At 43.7% G+C, this 23152-nt stretch overlaps 1 protein-coding gene across 1 annotated transcript in view; it reads right to left on the bottom strand.

Moving 5' to 3' along the window:
* The window catches only part of LOC126525462 (organic solute transporter subunit alpha), a 44373-nt gene extending 21342 nt beyond the window's left edge, over window positions 1–23031 (bottom strand). The window contains exons 1-5 of the mRNA XM_050173345.3: window positions 22842–23031; window positions 21972–22081; window positions 16003–16154; window positions 13250–13323; window positions 3488–3646 (exon numbers count right to left, since the gene is read on the bottom strand). Coding sequence (XP_050029302.1) covers window positions 3488–3646; window positions 13250–13323; window positions 16003–16154; window positions 21972–22041 — 455 coding nt within the window. The 5' untranslated portion in view covers window positions 22042–22081; window positions 22842–23031. The remainder of the gene's footprint in view (window positions 1–3487; window positions 3647–13249; window positions 13324–16002; window positions 16155–21971; window positions 22082–22841) is intronic.
* Between the last annotated feature and the right edge of the window lie 121 nt (window positions 23032–23152).

Genomic DNA, 23152 nt, shown 5'->3' with positions numbered 1-23152 from the left:
CGCCCCGGGGACCTGCTGGATGGCCCAGAGCTGTTCGTCTTGGTCGTAGCTGTTCGCAGCTGCCTCGACCTGCGGTGGGATCGTTCTTGATTTTGCTTCTTCTGGATTTTTAACGCAGTCCCACAAGATGTGCGTGTAATTTGCCATCTCTCTCCGGCAGAGTCTGCACCTATCGGTCGGATATGTCTCTGGGTACATGCGATGCATCAGTCCTGGGCTCGGTAGCGATCCGGTCTGGAGCTGTCTCAATAGTACCGCCTCCGCTCAACTCAGCCTTGGGTGCGGGGGTGGGAGAGTCCTGCGAGCCAGGCAGTAGGCCTTTGTGATTTCGTTGTAGTCCGTCATGTGGTCCTTGGTTCCGAACATCTCAGTCCGGTGCCTTCCAGCTGGTCTTCTATTGCGTCGATGGCGGCTTGCAGCACGCCCTTGATGTGGGGGCGTGCTGCAAGCCGCCCAGCATGATATCGTCCACGTAGTGGTCTGCCTGACGTCTTCGATGTCTGCAAGCTTTTCGGCCACTCTGATCATTACCAGGTTGAACAGCATCGGCAAAATCACCGATCCCTGCGATTGAGCTACTTAAGGCTTTTGCCTTAACAAATATTTTGCAGTCGCATCCTGTGTGCTAAACTGCTCAGAATATTGACGTAATAGTTCTGTAGAAACCCATAAGGTGGAGAGGAGTAATTAATAAAGGGAAAATGAGACATCCACCCAAATGTAGCAAATTGCTACAAAGGAAACCCATACGAGTTCCTCAAAAGAAAAAACCTCGCAGTTGAAGAAAAATTCGTCCTGGTCTGAGAATCGAACCTGGGACCACCGCCTTTCTGGGGCAGCCGCTCTACCATCTGAGCTAACCAGGTGGCTAGCAGATGGTAGGGCGAAGTCGAATTCATCAACAATTCTAAGCAAAGGCAAGAGTTAGCAAGAGCAAGCAAGAGGCAGAATATTATTGTTGCTGTATTATGCCCAACTGCTAGCCTTACAATCGTCTCTCAAACATTCACTGCTATCATATTTATTGACACCACATAGCCCACCCACCGTGTACATAATTTGTATATTCCAAGAATGTATCACAACGAAACCGTAATAGCAACCACTAATGACATGTGCGTGCCGATGAGATAAATTTTAATGCTAGGTGAAGGGGTTCTCCAAATGAAAGGTTTGATATGCTACTACATGTTTTATATAAAACAAGAAATCAAAGGACAAGAAAAAAGAAAAGAATACACATGCATCCACTCACATAAACTTGTCAAAAGGCAGCAATGAGCACCATGAAATGAACAAATCATCATCGTCATCATCATCATCATCATTTATTTTCCCTTAAGGATTACATAGGGGAGGGGGGGGGGTACAGTAGATAAGAATAGAAACAAAGGTATGGTTACAGTTTCCTACAAAGCTCAGCCTGTGGATTCACATGAGAACAGGAAAAAAAAATGATAACAGGCACACTGAATATAATGCAAAAGCAAATCAGCAGAACAGTCACAATGTGAAATGGCAATCGCAAAAGAACGAAAACACAGTAAAGTCATAATACGGTTAGGATTTGAGGTGACCAGTCAGCTGTTCAAGATAATGGGGTTGCATTCGTTGACAACTTTATGTGGTAAATTGTTTCACTCTACAATGACGCTAGGCAAAAATGATTTATTAAAGGAAAATGTTGAACCATGCAAGCAATGGGTGCAGCAAGAGTTAAAAAGGCGACGAGATGTACATGTTGGTGGGATTAGAAGCTTTCCATGTAGTTGAGGGAAGTTATAATATACTCAGTGGAAAAGGCACAGCTTTGCGATTTTCCGACGGAACACCAATGGTTTGATTCCTAGGGATGATTTAATTGCACTGACACTTTCTTCACGGCTGTACCTGGAAGTGATGTATCTAGCGGCACGATTTTGTATTGATTCCAATATGTTAATTAAGTAAGCTTGGTGCGAACTCCAAACAGCTGAGGCATATTCAAGTTTACTTCGAATGAAAGTTTCATAAGCTAGTGTTCTTGTGGATGAGGGGCACAGGGCAAGGGTACGTCTGACTGTACCAAGTGATTAAGTGGTATCGGTAGCCAATTTTGTGGTATGGTTGGACCAGGACAACTTGCTGTTAATAGTGATACCGAGATAGCAATATGATTCGACGGTGGATAGGTCTGTCAAGTTTCAAGAGGACGGGTGATCTCTGTTAGAGTGTTTACAGGATACCTGCATAACCTTACATTTGGAGATGTCAAGTTTAATTAAAGAATTGGAACACCAGGTTTCTATTAAGTGTAAGTCTTTTTGAAGCATTGCATGGTCTTTTTGGTCTGTAACGAGGCGATAAATTATGCAGTTGTCTGCAAAAAGTCGGATAGAGGATGAAATGCCATTAGAAAGGTTGTTTATGAAGATGAGAAAGAGAAGGAGACCGAGGACAGACCCCTGTGGTACTCCAGAGATGATGCTAGCAGTGGTTGAGCAATGATTTCCAGCAGCTGTGTACTAGAAGTGATTAGTAAGAAAGCAACGAAGCTGTGACAATGCGAAGGGTCAAGACCGAGGCATGAAAGTTTGGCCAAAAGCCGCTGATGGGGAACACAGTCAGATGCTTGGGGTAAAGTCTAAGTATATGATGTCTGTTTGAAGTGGTGAGTCTAAGTTCAGGTGAAGTTCAGTAATAAATTCGAAAAGCTGTGTATCGCATGACAAACCAGGCCGGAAACTGCACTGATTGTGAAAAAGAAAGGAATGATCACCAAGATGACACGCTATTTGCAAATATATTATATGTTCTAGGAGTTTACAGGAAATGCTTGTTAGAGAAATGGGGCAATAGTTGGAAGGATCAGAGTGGCTGCCTGACTCATGTACCGGTACTTTACTAATTTTATTTTGTTAATCTTACTAATACCACTTAACAAATCTAGCTTTATGGCACCGTCAACAAACAAGATGTTATCTATCTCAGTCCTTTTGGCTGCACCATAGAAATGGATAATATTTTGACATGGATTTTGATGCCGTCCGCTCGAGCCTACTTAACTTTTATAGGTAAAAATGCACTACACTGTATACTAATGGAACCAAAAACTAAACTTACAGAATTTTAAGAAATTTACTGCACCACAACAGCCCTAATATGATAAGATGCTTTGAAACCTCTAACATTGCACTGACATATTGGCACTGGGGCTATGGCAAAAAAAAATGAAATGTAAAAGAATGAAATGCTGATTTTCATTTCATTTCAATTTTGTGTTAATGGGTTGATTATTAAAAATAATCAACCCATTGACACAAAGTTAACAAACATTTAGTTTTCAAAGAATATGTTATCAGTATAAACTGACTTAAAGTTTTTCTATAGTGTTCTCTCAAGGCAGGTGTGGTGCAGCAAAACTAATTAAATGAGTAACATAATTAAATTTTGGTATGTGACACTTGACAAACTACATTGTTTAAGCAATAAGGAGAGTTGGCCTCACTTGGAGAAAGAAGGTGTCGGGCAGCACCACAGCACACAGCAGATGGGGGGACCCCGCAGTGGCATTTGCTCGTTAATGAGCCGCTGGACAAGCTGCTCCGAGCCCCCCGCATAGCAGCTGATCAGCTCAAAGTACATCACCAGCGAAAATGGAAGATACCTGCATGTGTATTGCATGCAACAGCTGTCAGCTGCACACAGATCCACGTGATGCACAGCAGCAACAGCCATGCAATCGACCTTCCAGGTACAACAGCATGGCCTAGCCAGAAAGCTTGTCAGAGAAATCCTCAAGCAGCCCGGAACCAAGAAATGCATGGCAAGGAAAACATTGCCACCAATAGGCCTTTCCAATGCGAGCTCCCTGGGCATCACCGCTATGCTCACAAAAGCGCCTGAAGGACAGAGGCAGCACAGGTACTTTAAAGTGGTGTTCTTTCATCTCAGTGCAAAAGCCTATAGACACTTTTCACCAACTAGTTTGCTAGAAATGAGGTGGCGCTCTGGGCACTCTCATTTCACATGTGTGGGCTATCATATAACCATGGACAACTGAAACACAGGCGCAGAATAATGACATTAGTCCAGCACAAAGAAAGCAGCGAAGAGACAACTTTACTGTACTAAGGGTTCAAGCTTTATTAGCTTAAACCCTTAGTACAGACCTTAATAGTTTTAATATGCTAATTTCAAATAACTATGCTAATCGTAATCTGATAAATGGGTACACATCTGAGCAAGGCTGCTTCTTGGTTAATGGCCCAACAGCCGTGGTATTGTCGCATGTATCTTTGTATTAAAAGTAAATCAGTTTACAGTGTTTTGTAATGACAAACAAGAAGCATCGAAAAAGGATGTTCTTCTTGTGATTATGCTGAATGGCATTTTGTTAACTCTACTTGACTGTAGCTTTTCTCCTAACGTGTGTTCTACATGCTTCTTTCTTTGCACCGCACCCTCGGGACAAAGTGGACATCTAATCTACCTCCAACCAAGGTTTTGCTGTAGCAGAACAGGCTTTTCTTTCTCTTTTAATAAAAGGCAAGGTTCCAGGAACAACATGGTGACCAGGTAGCTCGGCAACATTGGTGGGCACTCGCTCACGTTTGTAAATATATTAGGGAAGGCTGTCCCCAAGTGTCCACCCCACTGTGATAAGCATAATAAGCGCCATCAGATACACACACAAAAAGAGGGAAGTGTAAAGCCCTTGGAACAACAACAGCGACTTCAGGGAAGAGCTACTGTAGGCAGCATCTGGCCGTGCACAACACAAGCTTCCATCAGTGCGCTTTGTTATGGGAACAGCAGAAGAATGCACCTGTAGACTGTCAGAGTACATGCATGTGCCTAAAAGTTAGTAATCATCTTTGTAAAAACCACTAATAACCAGTTAAATGCATTAGACCATTCTCAATTTGGAAATATACGAGCAGAGGTATGTTGATAGCCCACACAATGATTATTTTGATGGCTGGCAATAATCTAGAAAATATATGCACCACCGTACAGAAAGAAAAAGAGCAATTGAACAGCAAGAAAACGATCTGACAGGTGTTATGTAAAGCATACTACAAAGTTTGTAAAATGCCATATAGGCGTACTAGTTTATGAAGTTTGTGGGAGATATAGGTTTCTCCTCCGTACTCTTGGGACAAAGGAACGACAACACAGTAGTGCAAACAGTCACAAGGGCATTTATTGCACCTTTCATAGATCAATGCCTGCTAGCCGAGTTGCTATCCACAAAACATGCCGATGGGCGCGCGACAAATCTAGGAAGTCCGACTCACCGCGACCGGAAAACGAGCGAATATGTTCGCCCCATGCTGGATCCCAACGCCTGGTCGTTCGCGTGTTCGGTCACGCCAACGGTGGCACGTTCGAAGGCGACCACGCGAGGCGGTCTCGCAGAAGCATGGGTCGCCGCGCGGCACGGCACATCCGTCCCGCTTCCTTCCCGAACCCAAAGAGGAAGCGCCTTGTCTCTCGGCGCCCGAGTAACCCCGCCGCGGCGCGACACTCGCGCCATCTCTCGCACGGCGCTTGTACCACTCCGACCGCCGCAGACGCCAGGCCACGCGAGCCGTGCGGGAAAACAGCATATCAGGGGATGCTTGAGAGTCGCGCATCCCCACATCCACTCAACCTTAAATCACTTCTTATTCCGGCGAAACATGTCACACGGTCTAACATCAAGGTAGTGCATGCAACAGTGGCTGCGCTGAGGAAATGTCCACACGCTGTCCATAACATGCGAGCCGACATTGTCCCTGGGTACACCGCTGGCGTCCGCCGGTCACAGCAGCAGCTTTGCGGACTCGACGGCACGATTCCAGGCCAGGACTCCGGAAACGACGCAGTAGTCGGTACGAGCAAGCGTCGCTCGCGCCGACGCGCCCTGCTGGCAAGAGCCGCCGTAGCTGTCGGTGACCGATGGCTCCTTTGTCCGCCGCCGAGGGTTGTGAGCTGGATGCAGGAGGCCGCCGAAGTCGCTGCGCCGAACTGGCCACAGCATCGCCCGGGGTGGCTCGATCGTAGTCCGGGGTAGCAGCGTAGATGATGTGCAGGTGACAGCAAGCCAGGGGTGATTCCAATGACGTTGCGTAGACTCAACACACTCGGCAAACACTACAGTAGTGCAAGGGAGAGGAATTCTGCATGCGCATCGCCCACGTGGTACGATGTTCAACTCGGCTAGCAAAAGATCGGGCAGCTACTCAGATGCTAAGTTCATGTGAACGAAGCTCGCTTCCTTGAGCCGAACGAGTAATTTCAATTCGTGCGAGGCTAAATAGAATGAGGGAAGCAAATTGCAACGCCTCAACGCCACGGTCCACCAGGTTGTGTCCCTCCACGTGCGACAGGCAGCTTCGTAAAGCCTTAGGCCTAAAGCGTCGCTACTCTGACAACAACCGGCATCCAAAAACAACACCCAAAATGGGCGCAAAACAGGCAGCCGCGAGGAGACGTCAGCTCTGTTAGGTGGTCCTACTCCGCTCGGTGCACACAGCATCCGAGTTGACGGCGCCCACCGTCCCAGACGGTGTCGGAGCGCCCGGTGCCAGGCCGCAATACCAGTCAGCCCGTCGTGGCACCCGTGGTCCGCGGCCACCCGGCTCCCAGAGCCGCGACTTCATCCGAGTCAAAGAGATAGAAGAAGCTATTTACATAAGAAATTCGGACCACCCACGAGGCTTCCGTACTCACTCGCTTCAGGCTTGCCACTGCTCCGCGGGCGCTCAGCCTCGCTCTCCCAGGATGCAGACCACATGGCTCTCGTACTGACGAATGTCATTAAAAAAACACTTGCGAAAAGGCTTAGCATGTTGATAAGTTCAAACACACTACAGCCACCGTCGCCTCGCTCAAGAAAGCACGCCGCCAACGCTAGCGATCAAAACCCACACTAGCCCTACGCTTCGGTTCAAACAAAGGTCTCGAACGAAGCAAAACTGTTAAATCTATCGTCCGATGCCCCAAGAGCCCCACGTTGGGCGCCAGATCTGGGAGATATGGGGTTCTCCTCCGTACTCTTGGGACAAAGCAACGACAACACAGTAGTGCAAACAATCACAAGGGCATTTATTGCACCTTTCATAGATCAATGCCTCTAGCCGAGTTGCTATACACAAAACATGCCGATGGGCGCGCGACAAATCTAGGAAGTCCGACTCACCGCGACCGGAAAACGAGCGAATATGTTCGCCCCATGCTGGGTCCCAACGCCTGGTCGTTCGCGTGTACGGTCACGTGAACGGTGGCGCGTTCCAAGGCGGCCACGAGAGGCGGTCTCGCAGAAGCATGGGTCGCCGCGCGGCACGGCACATCCGTCCCGCTTCCTTCCCGAACCCAAAGAGGAAGCGCCTTGTCTCTCGGCGCCCGAGTAACCCCGCCGCGGCGCGACACTCGCGCCATCTCTCGCACCGCGCTTGTACCACTCCGACCGCCGCAGGCGCCAGGCCACGCGAGCCGTGCGGGAAAACAGCATATCAGGGGATGCGTGAGAGTCGCGCATCCCCACAAGTTCCTTTTAGCTGCAGTCACTTTTATGTAGGGCACACAGGCCATTGCATCAAATAGAGGTTGACCAAACACAACACTGATTAACTGAGCATGATTGTTTGTTGACCAGTGAAACACCATCTAACCTTTCTATGCACTGCCACAATTGCAAGTGCACTCCTCAACTTGCAAACAGTAAAGTTCTGTTCAGACATAAAAATGAAGAAATGCACCTTATGGCATATGGCACATCAACAATATTGTTACGTCACGAAAGAAACAGGCTTTATTTAAAGGGAATCAAGGTGAGCCTGAGACGGGGCAAAACGTTGTTCGCCTCTTACTTGTGTTCTCCGCCCACACTTCTTCCACTCGTGCGCTACTTTTACCATAATATTCCTCCCCTCCTAGATGAAGCTTGCCGGGCAAGTCAGTTAAGTTTTCGGAATGAAGGGCTTCAGACAAGAGACGTGTACAACCTCAGTCTTGGAGGAGCATCGTCCAGTTGCGGTGAGATGTGCCATTCGATAGTTTACCTCACTGAGCTTGTCAACAACAACGTACAAGCCATTATAGCTGGCAAGAAGCTTCTTCATTAATCAAAAGACTAGCGCAAATAACAGGGACACAGACAGAGAAGACAACAGGACGAGCGCTAAACCTCAACTGAGGTTTTACTGCGAGAAAATGTATATATGTACCGTCTCTCGCAGTAAAACCTCAGTTGATGTTTAGCGCTCGTCCTGTTGTGTTCTCCGTCTGTGTCCCTGTTATTTGCGCTAGTCTTTTGATTAATGATGACACACCAACTAGCCCAGCTTTCTGCCTTGACAGAAGTTTTTGACACAGGCCATGTTTGTGCACAGGACACCACAGCAAGACTAGAACCCCTGGAGAATAGGCGACATCCCGATGGTGCCTGTCGTATTGTGCTTTTGACCGGTCTTGCGAAGCTAGAGTACGCATGCGGGCAGAGTCTCGCGGATGGAGAGGTCGTCGTGGGTTAAGAAAGAAAATATGGTGTACAGTGTGTGGCGTGGTGAACGAGTGTAGAGGAGGAAAAACGGGCTCTAGCCAGTAGTTTCGTACTTTGCACTGTTAAAGGCATATTAATAAAGGGCAAAATTTCATCCCAATCCTTATGGTCCAATGCGACGTGCATGGACAACATGTTCACCATGCAGCATGTTGGTACGCTCGGTCAGCCCATTTGTTAGCGGGCGATATGGTGTCGAATGGCGAAAGCTGGAAGCGCGCAATCAAAGAAGCTCTTCTACAACATCTGCAGTAAACTGGCACCCGCGGTCACTGATGATGACTCGAGGAGGGCCATGACGAAGAATGATCGAGTTCAGCAGAAAAAGGGAAACTTGGCTGGTGGTGGCTGGTCTTGCAGCACTGGGTCATATGATTGGCAGCTACGATGATCCAATGGTTTCCTTTCGATGAGCGGGGAAAGGGACCCATGAGATCAATTCCAACTTGCTCGAAAGAAGAGCTAGGAGGTGTCAGTGGCTGTAAGAGTCTGGCTGGTGTGGTAGTTAAGTGCTTGTGGGCCTGACACTGATCGCAATTGGCCACATACATATCAGTCGACCAACGCGTTTGGGGTCAGTAAAACCACTCTTGGGCACGATAAAACGTACGTGCTGCTCCTAGATGTTCGGAGGTAGGATTGTTGCGCAAGGCCTGCAGAATAGTGGAGCATAGCTTCTCTGGAACAACAAGAAGGAAGTGCGCACCAGTGGTTGCAAAATTCCTTTTGTAGAGGAGGCCATCATGAACACAAAAGCCTCAGGTTGTTGTGGAGTCATGCACAGCACTAAAAATAGTTGTAGGCTGAGGTCTTCTCGCTGCTCCTTCTCAAAGGTCTCTTTATCAAGGAATGCTGGCGCTAAAGAAGCAATGTAGTCAAAGTTATCCGCATCACAAAGTGTTATGTTTATGGCATTCTCAAAAGGCAGTCTGCATCAGCATGTTGGCAACCACTCTTGTATGAAACTGTGAAGTTGTACTCCTGGAGACGTAGAGCCCAGTGTGCGAGACGACCAGAGGGATCACAGAGGTTGACAAGCCAGCATAACGAATGATGATCCGTGACAATTGTGAATGGATGGCCATACACATACGAGCGGAAACATTGCGCAGCAAAAATGCCCACTAGGCACTAGGCACTAGGGCTCCATAACGGTGTAATTGCATGGTGTGGATCTTGGTGTGGATCTCTGTCGGTGCAGCTGGGTCTACATGCTGAAGAATGGGGCCCATTGTCAGTAGGAACTTCAGTCAACAAAAAGAAGTGTCACACTCATGAGTTTAATCAAAAGCGGTGTCCTCATGCAGCAGACCAGTCAGGGTATAGGCAACATCAGCAAAAGTGGGTATAAATTGGCAGAAATAAGAGCAGAGGCCTAGGAAACTATGAAGCTCTCTAACAGATCGAGGCAGCTTAAACACTTCAACAGCTGCTGTCTTTTGTGGGTCAGGCCTGATACCATCCTTGTCTACAATATGGCCAAGCACCAATGTCTGCCGCTCATTGAAGTGACATTTCTTAGAATTGAGTACTAGGCCGGCGTGTTTGATGCAGTCTAAGACAACTTCCAGTGCAAGCAGGCCTCAGTACAATCAATTTGCAGACCCAGCACCCAACACCCGATGGCCTTCAATGGTGCAATCACCTTCTGGAAGCCGCTTTTGGCAAGGAAACTTCCAGAACCACTCCCCTACTTCCGACCGTAAGCGTGACGCCATCTCCTGCTCCTCGACTGCACCGATCTCCTTCACCATGGTGTTGTTCAAGATCACCACCACCGGAAAGCTAGAGTGCGCAGCCAATGGAGGTGAGGTCACTGGAGATTTTACTAAAAGATATGCCTCCGCCTGTTGTTATGTTGAAGAACAAAGTACAAGTCCTTGTTGATGGTGTGTCTACAATGGTGTTAGTGGACAGTGCTGCTATTGTTTCTGTGATGAGCCTTGCTTTTAAAAGGTTATTAGGACGCAAAGTGGTGTTTCAATGGAACCAAGTGGCAACATTTTGTGGCATAAGTAGGGATTCATTGCAGCCTGTTGGTGTTTGCATGTGCATGTGTCACTGGGTGGTCAAGTTTTCACGACTGAATTTACCATTCTCTGCCACTCCTCACATGATGTTATAATAGGTATCGATTTCCCCCAGATGTGTGGTGCCACAGATGATTGCCCAACAGGGGAGATGTTTATAACTGGTGACATTTCGTACAAGCTCAGGCAGGATGTTCCAAGCGAGGACAGTGCATTTCATGCCTGTGAGGACACTCTCGTGCCTGCTTTGTCCACTGTGTCCGGTGGGCTGTGCTAGTAGCAGTCATCAGCCCTTCGACACGGCAATAGAGCCTGCGCATTTAATGTGCATGAAGAGGAACATTTTTCTACCACATTGTCTTGTGTCTGTGGCTCAGCAGCGCTTTAAATTATGGATTGTCAACCCTTCCTGCAAAAACGCAGTGGTACCCACTGGCACAAAGCTTTCTTTCTTCAAAGAGCACAAGTCGACGCCAGTCACTGTGCTCGCAGATGTTCCACATACACGAGTTGGTGCTTGTTCAGAAGACTCAAAGATTCTATGATCAGCAAGTCAATCAGCACGGACGAGTGCCATACATTAGTAAACATTCTAACTAAGCACTAATGTATCTTCGACTTTGGCAAGATTATCGATGAACAAGTTCGCAAAATGCTACAGAAAGGAGTAATCCAGGAATCCTCCAGCCCGTGGGCAGCTCCAGTTATACTTGTGAAAAAGAAAGATGGTACTTGCGAGATTTTGTGTGGATTACTGCCGTCTCAATTCCATTACCAAGAAAGATGTTTACCCTCTTCCAAAGATAGATGATGCATTGGACTGCCTTCATTCGGTGTCCTACTTTTGAGCTGTTGATTTGCGATCGGGGTACTGGCAAATCCCAATGCACCCGGTGGACAAAGAAAAAACAGCATTTATTATCCCGCACTTCAACTAAAACTGTTATGTGATGAAAGAAACAGGGTTTATTTAAAAGGAATCAAGGCTAGCCTGGGACAGGGCAAAACGTCCTCCTCTTCCTCATATTCTCTGACCACACTTCTTCCACTCATGCGCTACATTTACCATAATACTACCAGTAGCATGTGCATAAGTCAGCCTTTAATTATCTTGCATGGCAGATATGTTATGCCTAAACCGTTATCTTTTATGGATAGGTTTTGCGTCTTCTTTCTTTTCTACCACTGTGTGGTTTATCAGTTGATAGTGAGTGTTCTGTGTTGCCCTTCTCTTTCTTCTGGTGTTCGTATTTTGCATGCCTGCCTGTCTATGTCAGGAATGAAAATAATCGCACTGTACAGCTCATAAATTCTAACCTATGCCAGAAACAAGATCACGGCTAGTACTACAATACTTTCAATGCATCCACAAATTTTGCACCTCGTCTTCAACAATATGTCACTTTCCGTTACATCATTTGTTTTTTACATGTATTCTCGCCCTGCTAGATTTGCTGATTTTTTTATTGTGCTGTTTAATTATTTATTTTTATTTTTTTACTGACACATTCAAGAAATTTGACGTTTTAAGGCTTATGTATTGTGCCTGTATCACTCATTGTACCGCCCAGCCATGTACACAAGCACTTATGGTTGTGAGAGCTGATCATTACTTTGTGCATACATCAGCATGTCCTGAAAGCATATTGAAATATAACAGATAAAAGTATAAATGTCTTCACCATCAAGAGCATGCAACATCCACAAGCTTCTGCAGCACACAGTAGTTGTGAAATCGGAAAAGAAATTTACGTATGCATGTGTGACATAGCTTCACAAGAATTGTAGAAAACAAAAGTTTTCAAAATTTACCATACTAGGAAAGGCTGAATGGTTGCTTGCTGGGCTATTTGGTTCATTGCAACCTATGTAACAGTGCAAAAATTAAGGAAGGGACGACAACAGCGCTCTTTTTACTCTTTTTTTTTACTCGGTCTCTATCGTCACCCCTTCCTTATTTTTTGCACTGATACATAAGTAGGAAAGGCTCATCACAGGCAATCAATGTACAGGAACAGCAAGTTAAACAGAAATCTCACAAAATAGAACATGGCGCAGTTCTCTAAATGAAACTGAAAGCAAATGTGTATGCTCGCTTAGCACAGGATTACTTAACAGCACAACCAGCCAAAAATAGAACATCTGGAGTGCAATCAAAGGTAGTTGTTCAAGGCGTGTGTTCAGTTTGTGTTCAATTTCACCTCACACAATTGGCCTAGGCCACGCCAACGGGCTGATGACGTCGGCATGGCCTAGGCCAACTGCGTTAGGCGAAACTCAACTCAAACTGAATGCACGTTTTGAACGATCTCCGATCATGCCCCTGCTTGCTATAGTTATCAAGTGCCAATGCTCAAGTTTTTCGGTGTTATATACTGTATCAATACCTTTTAATATATATCAGTCAGTCATGCCACTGTTTTTACATACACTGGCCTTGCAATAATCACAAAAGCATGAGATCGTGCGGGGATTTAATAGGACAATGTACAATTAATTTTCTCAATAATTCATTAGTCAAATAAATGTACTCAGAGCTTACTCAAACTATGTGCTTATTTTGCATACACTTTGTGCAATCAGGCCTGAAAAACTGCAGAGCCTTGCATATAGAAGTCTCTCCAGTGCTTCTGTACTAGAGCACAAGTGCTGCACTTTGGCTGCATGCAGCTGTGCACCTGTGCTCACTTACAGCATGATAATAGAAGAAGTGGCATCGTGAACTCTTGGGAACACGGTGGCCACTAAGGCACAGACCGAAGTTACCTTCACAAAGGTGAATGCCACAGAGAAGCAGAAAGGGTGGGCAGAGGAGGAAAAATACAGAGAGAATTGTTAGCAACGACACATTATTTGCATGATCATGTTAAAGCACAACAAGCAATGCAAGAGCAAGAAGAATTGGGCGAGAGAATACATTCAACAACCACACAGAGTTCTCGTGCATTTTCCATGGCTCACATAAACAGGACATGATTCTGCCTGCACCATGCTTGTCTTGAATAACTGGTTAAACTATTGAATGAAACTACTGAGACTGTTTTTCCTGTGCCAGATTACAGTTATAATTTGGCTCTTCTTAGCAGCATGTATCAATCTGGATAGAATTTCTTTGACATAACAGTGTTCACAGAATGGAGATCACCACTGCATGAAGACATCATCATGATGGTTATAACAAAACACAATTTGAAAAATCATAATTCTGAATCTATTACTGATATAGACAAATATGAGGTGGGGCATGCCTGCGCCCAACACTTGAAAGGCAAGACCTCAGTAACATTCACCATATGTACAAAAACGCGATTGTAGTGCTACATGTTCAAGAAGACTGAAACTGACACTGAAACTTTATTTTTCAAGAGCTTCAGAAAATATATGTACAAAGAATATTTGGACTGATAGCCTAAAATGGCTAGCGGCTCGTCCAATACAATATACTACAAATATGCACAGGTTGACTAGAGGATAAAAAAGCATGCAAAAAATACTAAAAACATACATTCATATATATATATATATATATATATATAATACACACACACACACACACACATGTGTATATAAGTATACCTATAATATGTAAAAACATATAGTGAGCATAAATGTCAGCCATGTCTGTCAACAGACATGCAAGTTCACAGGTCTTGCATGCAGTATAATTTCATTTACAAGACAGCTAGTTGCTTTCTAGGTTGGGGTACTAGTACCAAAGAAATTAACTTGGAGAACTTTTAATGCTGAAGGACAAAGATTCTTTTATGCACAGTCTCGAACTTTTCAGTACACATACAAGAAAAAAAAAGAGTAATCTACATTATGACTGTAGCTTACTTTGTTTACCACGTACCAAAGAAACTGAGTATGGGCATGCTTCAAAAAGACACATGCATGTGCAACATAAATATCATGGCTGCTTAAACAAACCAAGCTGGTGTTAGCTTTGACACTCCTGTAGGCAGCATGACATGCAGCCCTTGCAGTTCTAGCACAGAGTGAAAACATCAAGCCGGGAGCGCTAACTTGTATTAATCTACTCCTCGATCCATTGCTTACAGTATTCTTTGAAATGTACCAACATTAAATTATGCAGTTTTTCTTTTCAGTTAGGGAATTTTGTTCTAATAAAAGGGTGAAAAGGGGGCAGGAAATGAAGGGCCGTGTGCAGTGTAACTGTCTCACACTGCAGAACACTTTAGAAAAAGAAAACTATCATATCTAGGCTTCTGCCGTTGTTGCAGATAGGCTACACGACTAGGCAGACATAAGCAGCAAGAAAATTTGCAACAATAATTTTGCAAATAACTAAAATATTAACTTTTAAATTACTAACTTCAGTTCAAATGTTGTAATTGCATAATTGAAGCCGCAGGGTATTGAAGTGAAGTCTGCTTAGCAGAAATGCTAAGACTAGCACCACTTTTTGTCCCCAAAAATCAGCTTCAAAGAATGCCTCTGCATTCTAGTTAACGTTGACCCGAAATGTTAGGGGCATGCTTTTTAGAAAGTGTCAACTGAAACGCTGATAATTCGTAATACATCTTAAGGTTGCATATCTCGCAGGTGGTGCTATAGTCCTACGAGCAGACATGACCTTACTACCCCTCAGCTTCAAATTTCACAGTTAAATGTGTTCTAAGATTAGTAATTAAGAAGTATGTCCCTTTAACAGACACCTAAATGGAATTTAGGAACATGTGACATAGCTAATTGCACTACTGATACCGAAAACAATGTGGGCAAAACTAGCAAGCAGCCCATGGCCACAAAACTCGGCATAAGGCAAGCGCACCAAGACAAACAGATGACAAAGAGGAAATTCAACTAGTTGATCAAATTCAGACTGGAGTGGCCACATTTCAATGGAAGTGAAATGCAAAAATGCCGATGTCCTGTGCATCGGGGGCATATTAAAGATCCCCTGGCAGTCAAAGTTAATCCGGAGTTACCCACTACAGCGTGCCTCATAACGAAATCGTGGTTTTGTCAGGTAAAACCCCAGAATTCAATTCAATTCAACTAGCACTAATTCACAAGGATATTCACTAATTTGCAAGGACATCAATAACACCCTGCCAATGCTTAATTAAGAACAAAATTAAATCAAATGCAACTTCTTTGACAGAAACAGAGTTATGTTCAGCAGCTGGTATTTGCCTTGGTATAGTAGTTGCCTCTCATGCTATTTTACTACCATAGGGAGTACCTTTGATCCAACAAACCTTGTTATTACAAACACGAATACAACAAATTTGTGGATATAACGAATTACCGGATGAAACAATGAAAACTTAAATTTTTGTTGCTGATATCAGCATATAAAAATATATGCTTATAGCTAACATCACATATAACAAGGCTATTTTTGTGTTGGATGTGACTTCATTACAACAAGGTTCAAGTTTACCACAAAAGCTCGGCACAGAGAGAAACTTCACATACAGGAAACACAGCAAGAGCCAGGGAGCTGTAGAGTAGTGTCCTGCGGGGCCAGCAGGCACTGAGGTAGTGGCATTCGTGCACAAACACCGCCACTGTCGTCACCACCATCAGGCTTTCCACAGCTGCCAGGAACAGAGCCCAGTTGCCCAGCACTGCAACAGAAGGACACTGTGCTTCGCCATGTTGCTTCAGGCATATCATGTGATGTGCTCCTGGTGCTACGCGTTTTTGTTAATTTTCACTAAACCGTTTAAGAATGGAAGATGAGCTCAGCTCATCAATAAAGAACTTGCTAAAAAAGACAAACTACGAGACCAGCTCGTCCAGCACGTTCTTTTTTGTGCAGGCCTGAAGATAATTTGAGCGCCTGTATCGGTTTGCGCTTCTCGCAGATGGAATGCTTTATTTGGCTCTTGTTGTAAATAACACCGGATGGTGCAAGGAGCTGTTGAGGAGTGAAGTTGGGAGCATAGACTTACTTGTGCGCAGTGAAGTCCACCTTTGTTACAGTGTAATAAAAGTTTTTTGCTTCATAAAATGCACTTTTCCAACAGAAATTTTTCATGTGGTCTTGCTTTAAATGATCATCAGACTCATTTCATGCAAGAAAAAAAAAATTGTCTTTCTTGCACATTTTTTCATTTTTTTTACCGTTCTTGAAGGGTTGATGCTGTTCATAATTGGGTGATGAACCGTGATGCCAGTTACTGTATCTGTCATCTCCTGTGCATGTTTTGTAGGTAGGTATGCAAGCATTTACTGTGTGCAGTTCGCCAAAATATGCGCGGCAGAGACAGAGTTGCCTATCTGATAATGCAACTCATGTAGGGCAGGGCCTGTGCTGCTGCACTAAAGGTTTTTTTTTCTGAGTTATAGTAAAGTTCTTAGCAAAGTTCTGTTTTCCAGCAGCCACAGCAAGACCTAGCATTGCAAGTCCATCCATCTCTCTGATACTCTTTGATGTATCTTAATTATTCATATGTATCCTGGCTGGGTTACTGCCCAATACATTGGGTGGCTGCAGAAGCTCATTTAATCATTACAACACATACATAAGTCCAAGAATAAAAATCTCAAGATGCAATCTTCCTTGTAAAGTAACAATGTTGGCATTGCAAGCTTTGAGGATATTCTAGCAGAATCCTCTATTCATGCAATGATCGTACACAGAGAACTTCTAAAGTTGCACACAACTATAACAGTTCACTTACGTTACTGTGACATATAAGGAATTTCAGAAGCCAACTCTCTTATCTCTTGGTTTCCAAATAGAACTAATAAAGCATTTGTAAAATTCTGGAAACCAGCTGCTGCTTAAAGCTCTCCTCCAATCCCAAACTCTGATACAAGTACCTACTCTGACATTTAGTCATTTAGCTTTTGCAGCTAGATTCTGCTTCTTCATAGTTTGAGTTATGAACTGTCACTGATGGTTTTGAGGGCCACACAAGATGGTGGAAACTTTCTTATGGTGGAACAATGTTTTCCACATTTTTCCAAATAATAGGCACCGAAGAATTAGTGCTGCACCAAAATCCACTTTGAAAAATTTAGCACACACACACACAAACATGTTGTGGAATACGATTTGCATGAGCACAAATCAATTTTTGTTGGCAGCCTCTGCACAGATTTTTTAATTTATGTCTGCAACATACATACAGGGTGTTTCAATGAAGTCGGGTCGAACCTTTAAGAATCCACATCCGAGTTATGAGAATGCAACCAACTTAGTACTGTTCGTTGTCATCTTAAGAGGAAGCTTTCGCTTGGGTGCTCCTATCTAAATACATGTAAAAGGAGAATTCGTTTTTCTCGGCAACCACTGCACCAAATTTGACGAGGTTGGTTGCACGTAAAAGAAAAACTTAAAATCTAGTGACTGTTGGTTTCGGATTTTCGATTTAGGCCGTCAATTTTTTATTAAAAATTGGTAAATATCGAAAATTTTCAGAAAACGAAACTATCAAGTTTACAACTCTGTAACTCAGCGACGAAAATTGATAATACAATTCCGTGAATTGCACCAAATGGTACATCTAAAGCGGACAAAATTGATACATTACACATGAATCTAAAAAAAATTAGTAATATGGAAATATAGCTTTTGCAGAACCCTTGTAAACAACGTAACAAATTCACGTAAGATGTTAAATGACATATCGAATTTGTCCGCTTTGAATGATCTAATGGATGCCGTTTACAGAACCGCAATATCTGTTCTTGATGCAGAGCTATGAAGTTGTAAACTTCGTGCTTCTATTTTTTTCAAACTACCGAATTATTGAAAATCTTTTAAACAAAATTCAGGACCTAAATAGAAATTCCGCGACCAACAGTCACTGGAATTTAACTTTCTCTCTCATATGCAACAAATTTAATTAAAATCGGTCCAGGGGTTATCTCAGAAAAACGTGTTTGCGTTTTTACATGTATTTGAATAGGCCACGTCGGACTTGGGCCCGAGCTAAAGCTTCCTCTTAACGAACTCAAAGTATTTTTTACTATGAGCTTAAGTAATTAATTAACTGGGCAATATTTAAAGCATTGATTTAAATGCAATATATTTAAAGTAAAAATTGTATAGGCTGTTGAGGAATATCCAAATAATTTCTTTTCGTGGTGATAGCTGCTGTCGTTTTATTTTTTCTGGACTGCAAAGAAAGAAAGCAAGATTTGAAAAAGTACCACATGAATATTTGCTTACATGCAGCAACATCGGTGCCCTCAAACATTCTACCAATGAAGGATCGAGAGTGCCTGCAGACCAAAGGCATGAATAGGCCACACACACAACAAAAAAGAAAACGTGATGGGCACACCTATAATCTCCAATACATTGCCATCCACCGCCAAAACCTCCACACTCTTTATGATACCTGTTAAGAGCAAAAGCACCAACAGAGCTTCAAGAATTGCCCTGTGTTATTTCTTGGATCTCTTATCGCATCAGCCTGCAAGATATCATGACAATAGTGGAAGCCAATATCATTGTAATCAATCCCTCTCAGTTGCTCAAGGCCTGTTCATGCATCCGGTCTGCATGCATCATCGACCATTCATTTGTGGCATGTTTGAGGGCACTAATGTCGCTTAACATATGTGCTTATTCACATGGTACTTTTTGAATTCTTGTGCACTTTCTTTGCTGCCCAGAAAAATTAAAACCACGGAAGTTATCATAACGGAAATAATTTATTTGCACATTTCTCAACAGGCTCTACAACTTATACATCAAATGATTTGCGTTTAAATTGATGCTTTAAAAGTTGCACAATTAATTAATGTTTATGAATTACCTAAGCTCATAATAAAAGATCCTTTGACTTTCTCAAGATAAAGAAGACAGTGAACAATACCAAGTTGGTCGCATTCTCGTAATTCACACGTGAATATTTTAAGTCTGGCCTGACTTAGCTGAAACACCTTTTATATGTATAAAGTTTGGCTTGAATAAATGGTGTGTTAAGTGTTGTGTAATTTTTTGTTCTTTTCTGCAATCAATCATGCTGCTCAACCACAAGGAAACCTGCAACTAATTTAGCAACATAAACATTAGGCACTGATACCCGGCTTCTCAGCAGCAGACATTGTTTGACAAATTGGTATACATTGAAGTAAGTAAGGCTAAGAGCAAGTTACGATGAAGCTGAAACTGTATAGGGTGGGCACTTGTTCCTGCAATCTCAACACTGTTTTCATCAGAACTTGCGCTCGGTTTTTATTCCACATGGAAATAAAAAATAACTTGTCAGCACTTGCACTCTAAAAAGTAAGCGTAATAAGCCAAGTTGACTGGCATCGTGGCAAATGCATGGAGAGTCTCAGAACTAACTCTCCATGGGCAGATGGCGATACCAGTTCATCCAACTTGCATAGCTCACTGATGCTAGTGATGCCATGTTCATTAATAACAGTGGGCTCTCAAAATGTTGTACAAGACAAACTATGTAAGCACTGGTGCTAAATGTGATCCTTTACAAAATAAACTGCATGATGTGAGAATCCAAGCAGTGACAACCAACACAAGTTAGTGCAAGTACACAGATCACATTTCATAGAATGTAACTTAATAGAAGTTATGTGCTTGACTGGCAGGCAACACACTCTGGCACGCTGACACAACTTTCACCACATTTCTGGATTTGCCACTCATAAAAGTGGTGATAACTGTGCCAGCATTTCTTTCACTATTGCTCAACTGAAATGAAATTGTGTACCTATCCAGCACATGACATTGCCCGGTCAACGATGGTACTGTATGTCCTTGCTTGTTTGTTTGTTTTCCCTTCTACTGATAGTACTTCCAGTGTATGTCGATGTCAACACGCAATAAAAATGGGTTCTTATACAGTGTCACGTTTGTCTCCTCCTATCGCTGTCCTGTTTTTCGCATGGTTGCCATTAAGATTTCATATAAATATGGGAGCACAGAGGAAAGTAAACAGAGGAAATGGTATACAAATGAACAGAAGAGCAGGAAAATATGGTTTGGTCTGTCTTTTATTGTTTTTTCTGTTCCTGTGTACTTTTTTCCTCTGTGCTTCTACATTTATATGTGCACATGTGACAAATAAAGCCAGTTGGAATTAAGTTGACACTGGCCTGTGTTCCTTGTCCCCTGTACTTTGATCGAACCTGATGAGGATAGAATTTCTTGGTTGTGATTGGCTCCTTTGCACAAGCTGCAGGAGGGAGCCAATTGTGGTAGAGAATTTAGATCTGGATCGGGCTCGATCCTTATCAAAAGTGGCCATGTGACACCAGTATTACTCAATGAAGCACCAGCCAGCTATAGGCCAAACCAAAGTGTTCCATGCACACATTTTCATTCGGTCATGAGGATATGTAGCCACAACTTCAAGGTCGGCAACAAAGCTCCCTGGCCACTTGATTAATTCAATCACCATAGTTAACATGAGGAATGAAGTCAATCTATTCCAAGTGGAGCACAAGGAACTAAGAAATTTACTAAGGAAATAATCTCTTGGAATGATATGCTGCTATGTTGTCGTTTTTTTTTTTTTTTTAGCATTTTAGCTATTGAATTAACCAAACTTAAAAGCTGAAAAAATTTGCATCCATGCATGATATGTAGCAGCGAGCAATTCTTTTTCTCTACACGTTTGGTGAACTTTCATCGATCAAAGTACTTATGCAGACCCATGTATATGTCGTTCTGATATAGTCTGTTAAAGCACACAGACAGAATGGGTTAATTGTGTAATGTTTCTACACATATGTATGTATGCAAGTGATACTTTTACTTGTGTATTACAGAATGCAAAGAAAAAAAAATAAATAAAGGGGAATATCACATTAAGGAAGTAAGCTGTTATATATTTATTTGAATATAATGAAGTCAAACATTCATGGCAAAAGTTTGTGACATTTACTCCGTTATTAATTAGAATTAAAGGCATTTTTTTAGAATTTCTTATACAAGGAGGGAGATGTAATGAAAACAGCAATGTAATAATTAACGTGCAGTTTGCAGGCAAACCGCTAACTATTTTTTTTTCTCCTTTCTAAACAGGGTCAATATCGTTTTTGTGTGACTGCAGCTTGTTACCTGCTGTGTGTATAGTTCTGCATACCTTAGTCGGCGCAGATTTGGTCGTCCGCTGCATGGCGACAATCGCGATACCGCTCGATCCCTTACGCGCCCTGCGTGTCCATGCAGCTGCTTGTAGCCCAGCAAACAGCCGTGGTTAAAAAAAGAAAAAAAGGGGAAAAACAAAGGAAGCTAAGGAAGCACAAACTCAGAATGACTTTAGCGCGTTTCAGAAAGTAGCTGACGATCGTGAATTATAACGCGTTGTTGCATGCACTAGTACTCAATTAACGAAACCGCGCGGACGTCATGTGTGCTGTTCGCGCTTCAAGCAAAGACAAGTGCGGCAGAACCCCGCCAAGTGAAAATTATCAAAAAAAAAGGGGGGGGGGGAACAAATTAATTAAACGCTTACCTGCGTATGCTTCCGACGGTGTTGGCGTATAACCTTTTTCCAGAAGCTCTGAGCAATTCAATGTTTTCATTGTTCGCTGAACTGTGCCAAGACATCACAACAATTTGAAGCTGAAACAAGAGGGGGGTGGGGGGGGGCACGCAGATGTTGCCGATAAGTTTAACCTTTGCAGCGACGCGAGTAAAGTGCGCTTCGGCGCACTACATCAAGAAACGGCAGTGAAGAACCGTGTACCACGTCGATTAAGGTATAACAAACGATAGATGTTATCTCGCTTTTAGACGCTTCCGTTTTGTTTCATTTAAATGTAAAGCGAACCTAAGGCACAATATACAAAAGAGGAGAGCGGTGCCCACCAGAACACTTTCACGTGTACATCGAACAAGCGAAGCTATATCGCGCAATGCACGTTACAAAACGACACACAGCCGAGATGTTTTTACATAACGTTTAGTTGACCTAATGGCAAAAACGTCTGATAAGACTACCGCTACTTTAGCGTACACACAAGCACGTTCCACCTTCTTTGTTATTACTTCCTTTTTCCTTGCTCGCTACGCGCCAATAAATCGCTCGCTGGGATCAGACGGTGTGTTACGTCTACGCGAGAATGCGCCTATGCATTGGCTCCGCGGGCAACGCCAATAAAACGCCTCGATCTGCGGTCACACGCGCTTCATTGAGCCAGTCGAGTCTTCCGACAGGCAACCAATACTATATAAGTACTCGACTGGCGGTGGACGAGATTTTACACGCGCATTGTTGGAAAACGATATTAAGGACTACACGAGACGAGCAATCGCCCGCGAGGCACCGCTGAAAGCCCGTTAATTTGAGTAAACGAGTGTAAAAGTGCAGCACACACGTCACCTTCGCTCGGGTAAAGTGCCTGGGGGTAGGGCGGCGTGATCATCATCAACTATTGGTGATGGTGTAGGGACGCAGCACGAGCTTGGCGGCAGTGCGCTGACGCGCCGACATTCGGATTTCCGCACAGCTGACGGACCAGCCCAGCCCTCTCGGCCGCTGCCGCCGCTGCTGCCACAAGCGCTAAACGCGCAGCTTCCTCACTAGGTGACGCCGGTTGGCGTTGGCTTCTTGTCATTATATCTTGCTAGACATCTGCTCTCAACGATGTCTGTTACCCTTTGAATTGGGAAGGTCCTTTGCGTGACGGTTGT

Source organism: Dermacentor andersoni, chromosome 8 (assembly GCF_023375885.2).
Source record: "Dermacentor andersoni chromosome 8, qqDerAnde1_hic_scaffold, whole genome shotgun sequence".
In the NCBI taxonomy this organism is placed as follows: Eukaryota; Metazoa; Arthropoda; class Arachnida; order Ixodida; family Ixodidae; genus Dermacentor; species Dermacentor andersoni.
This window is presented reverse-complemented; position numbering and strand designations above follow the sequence as displayed.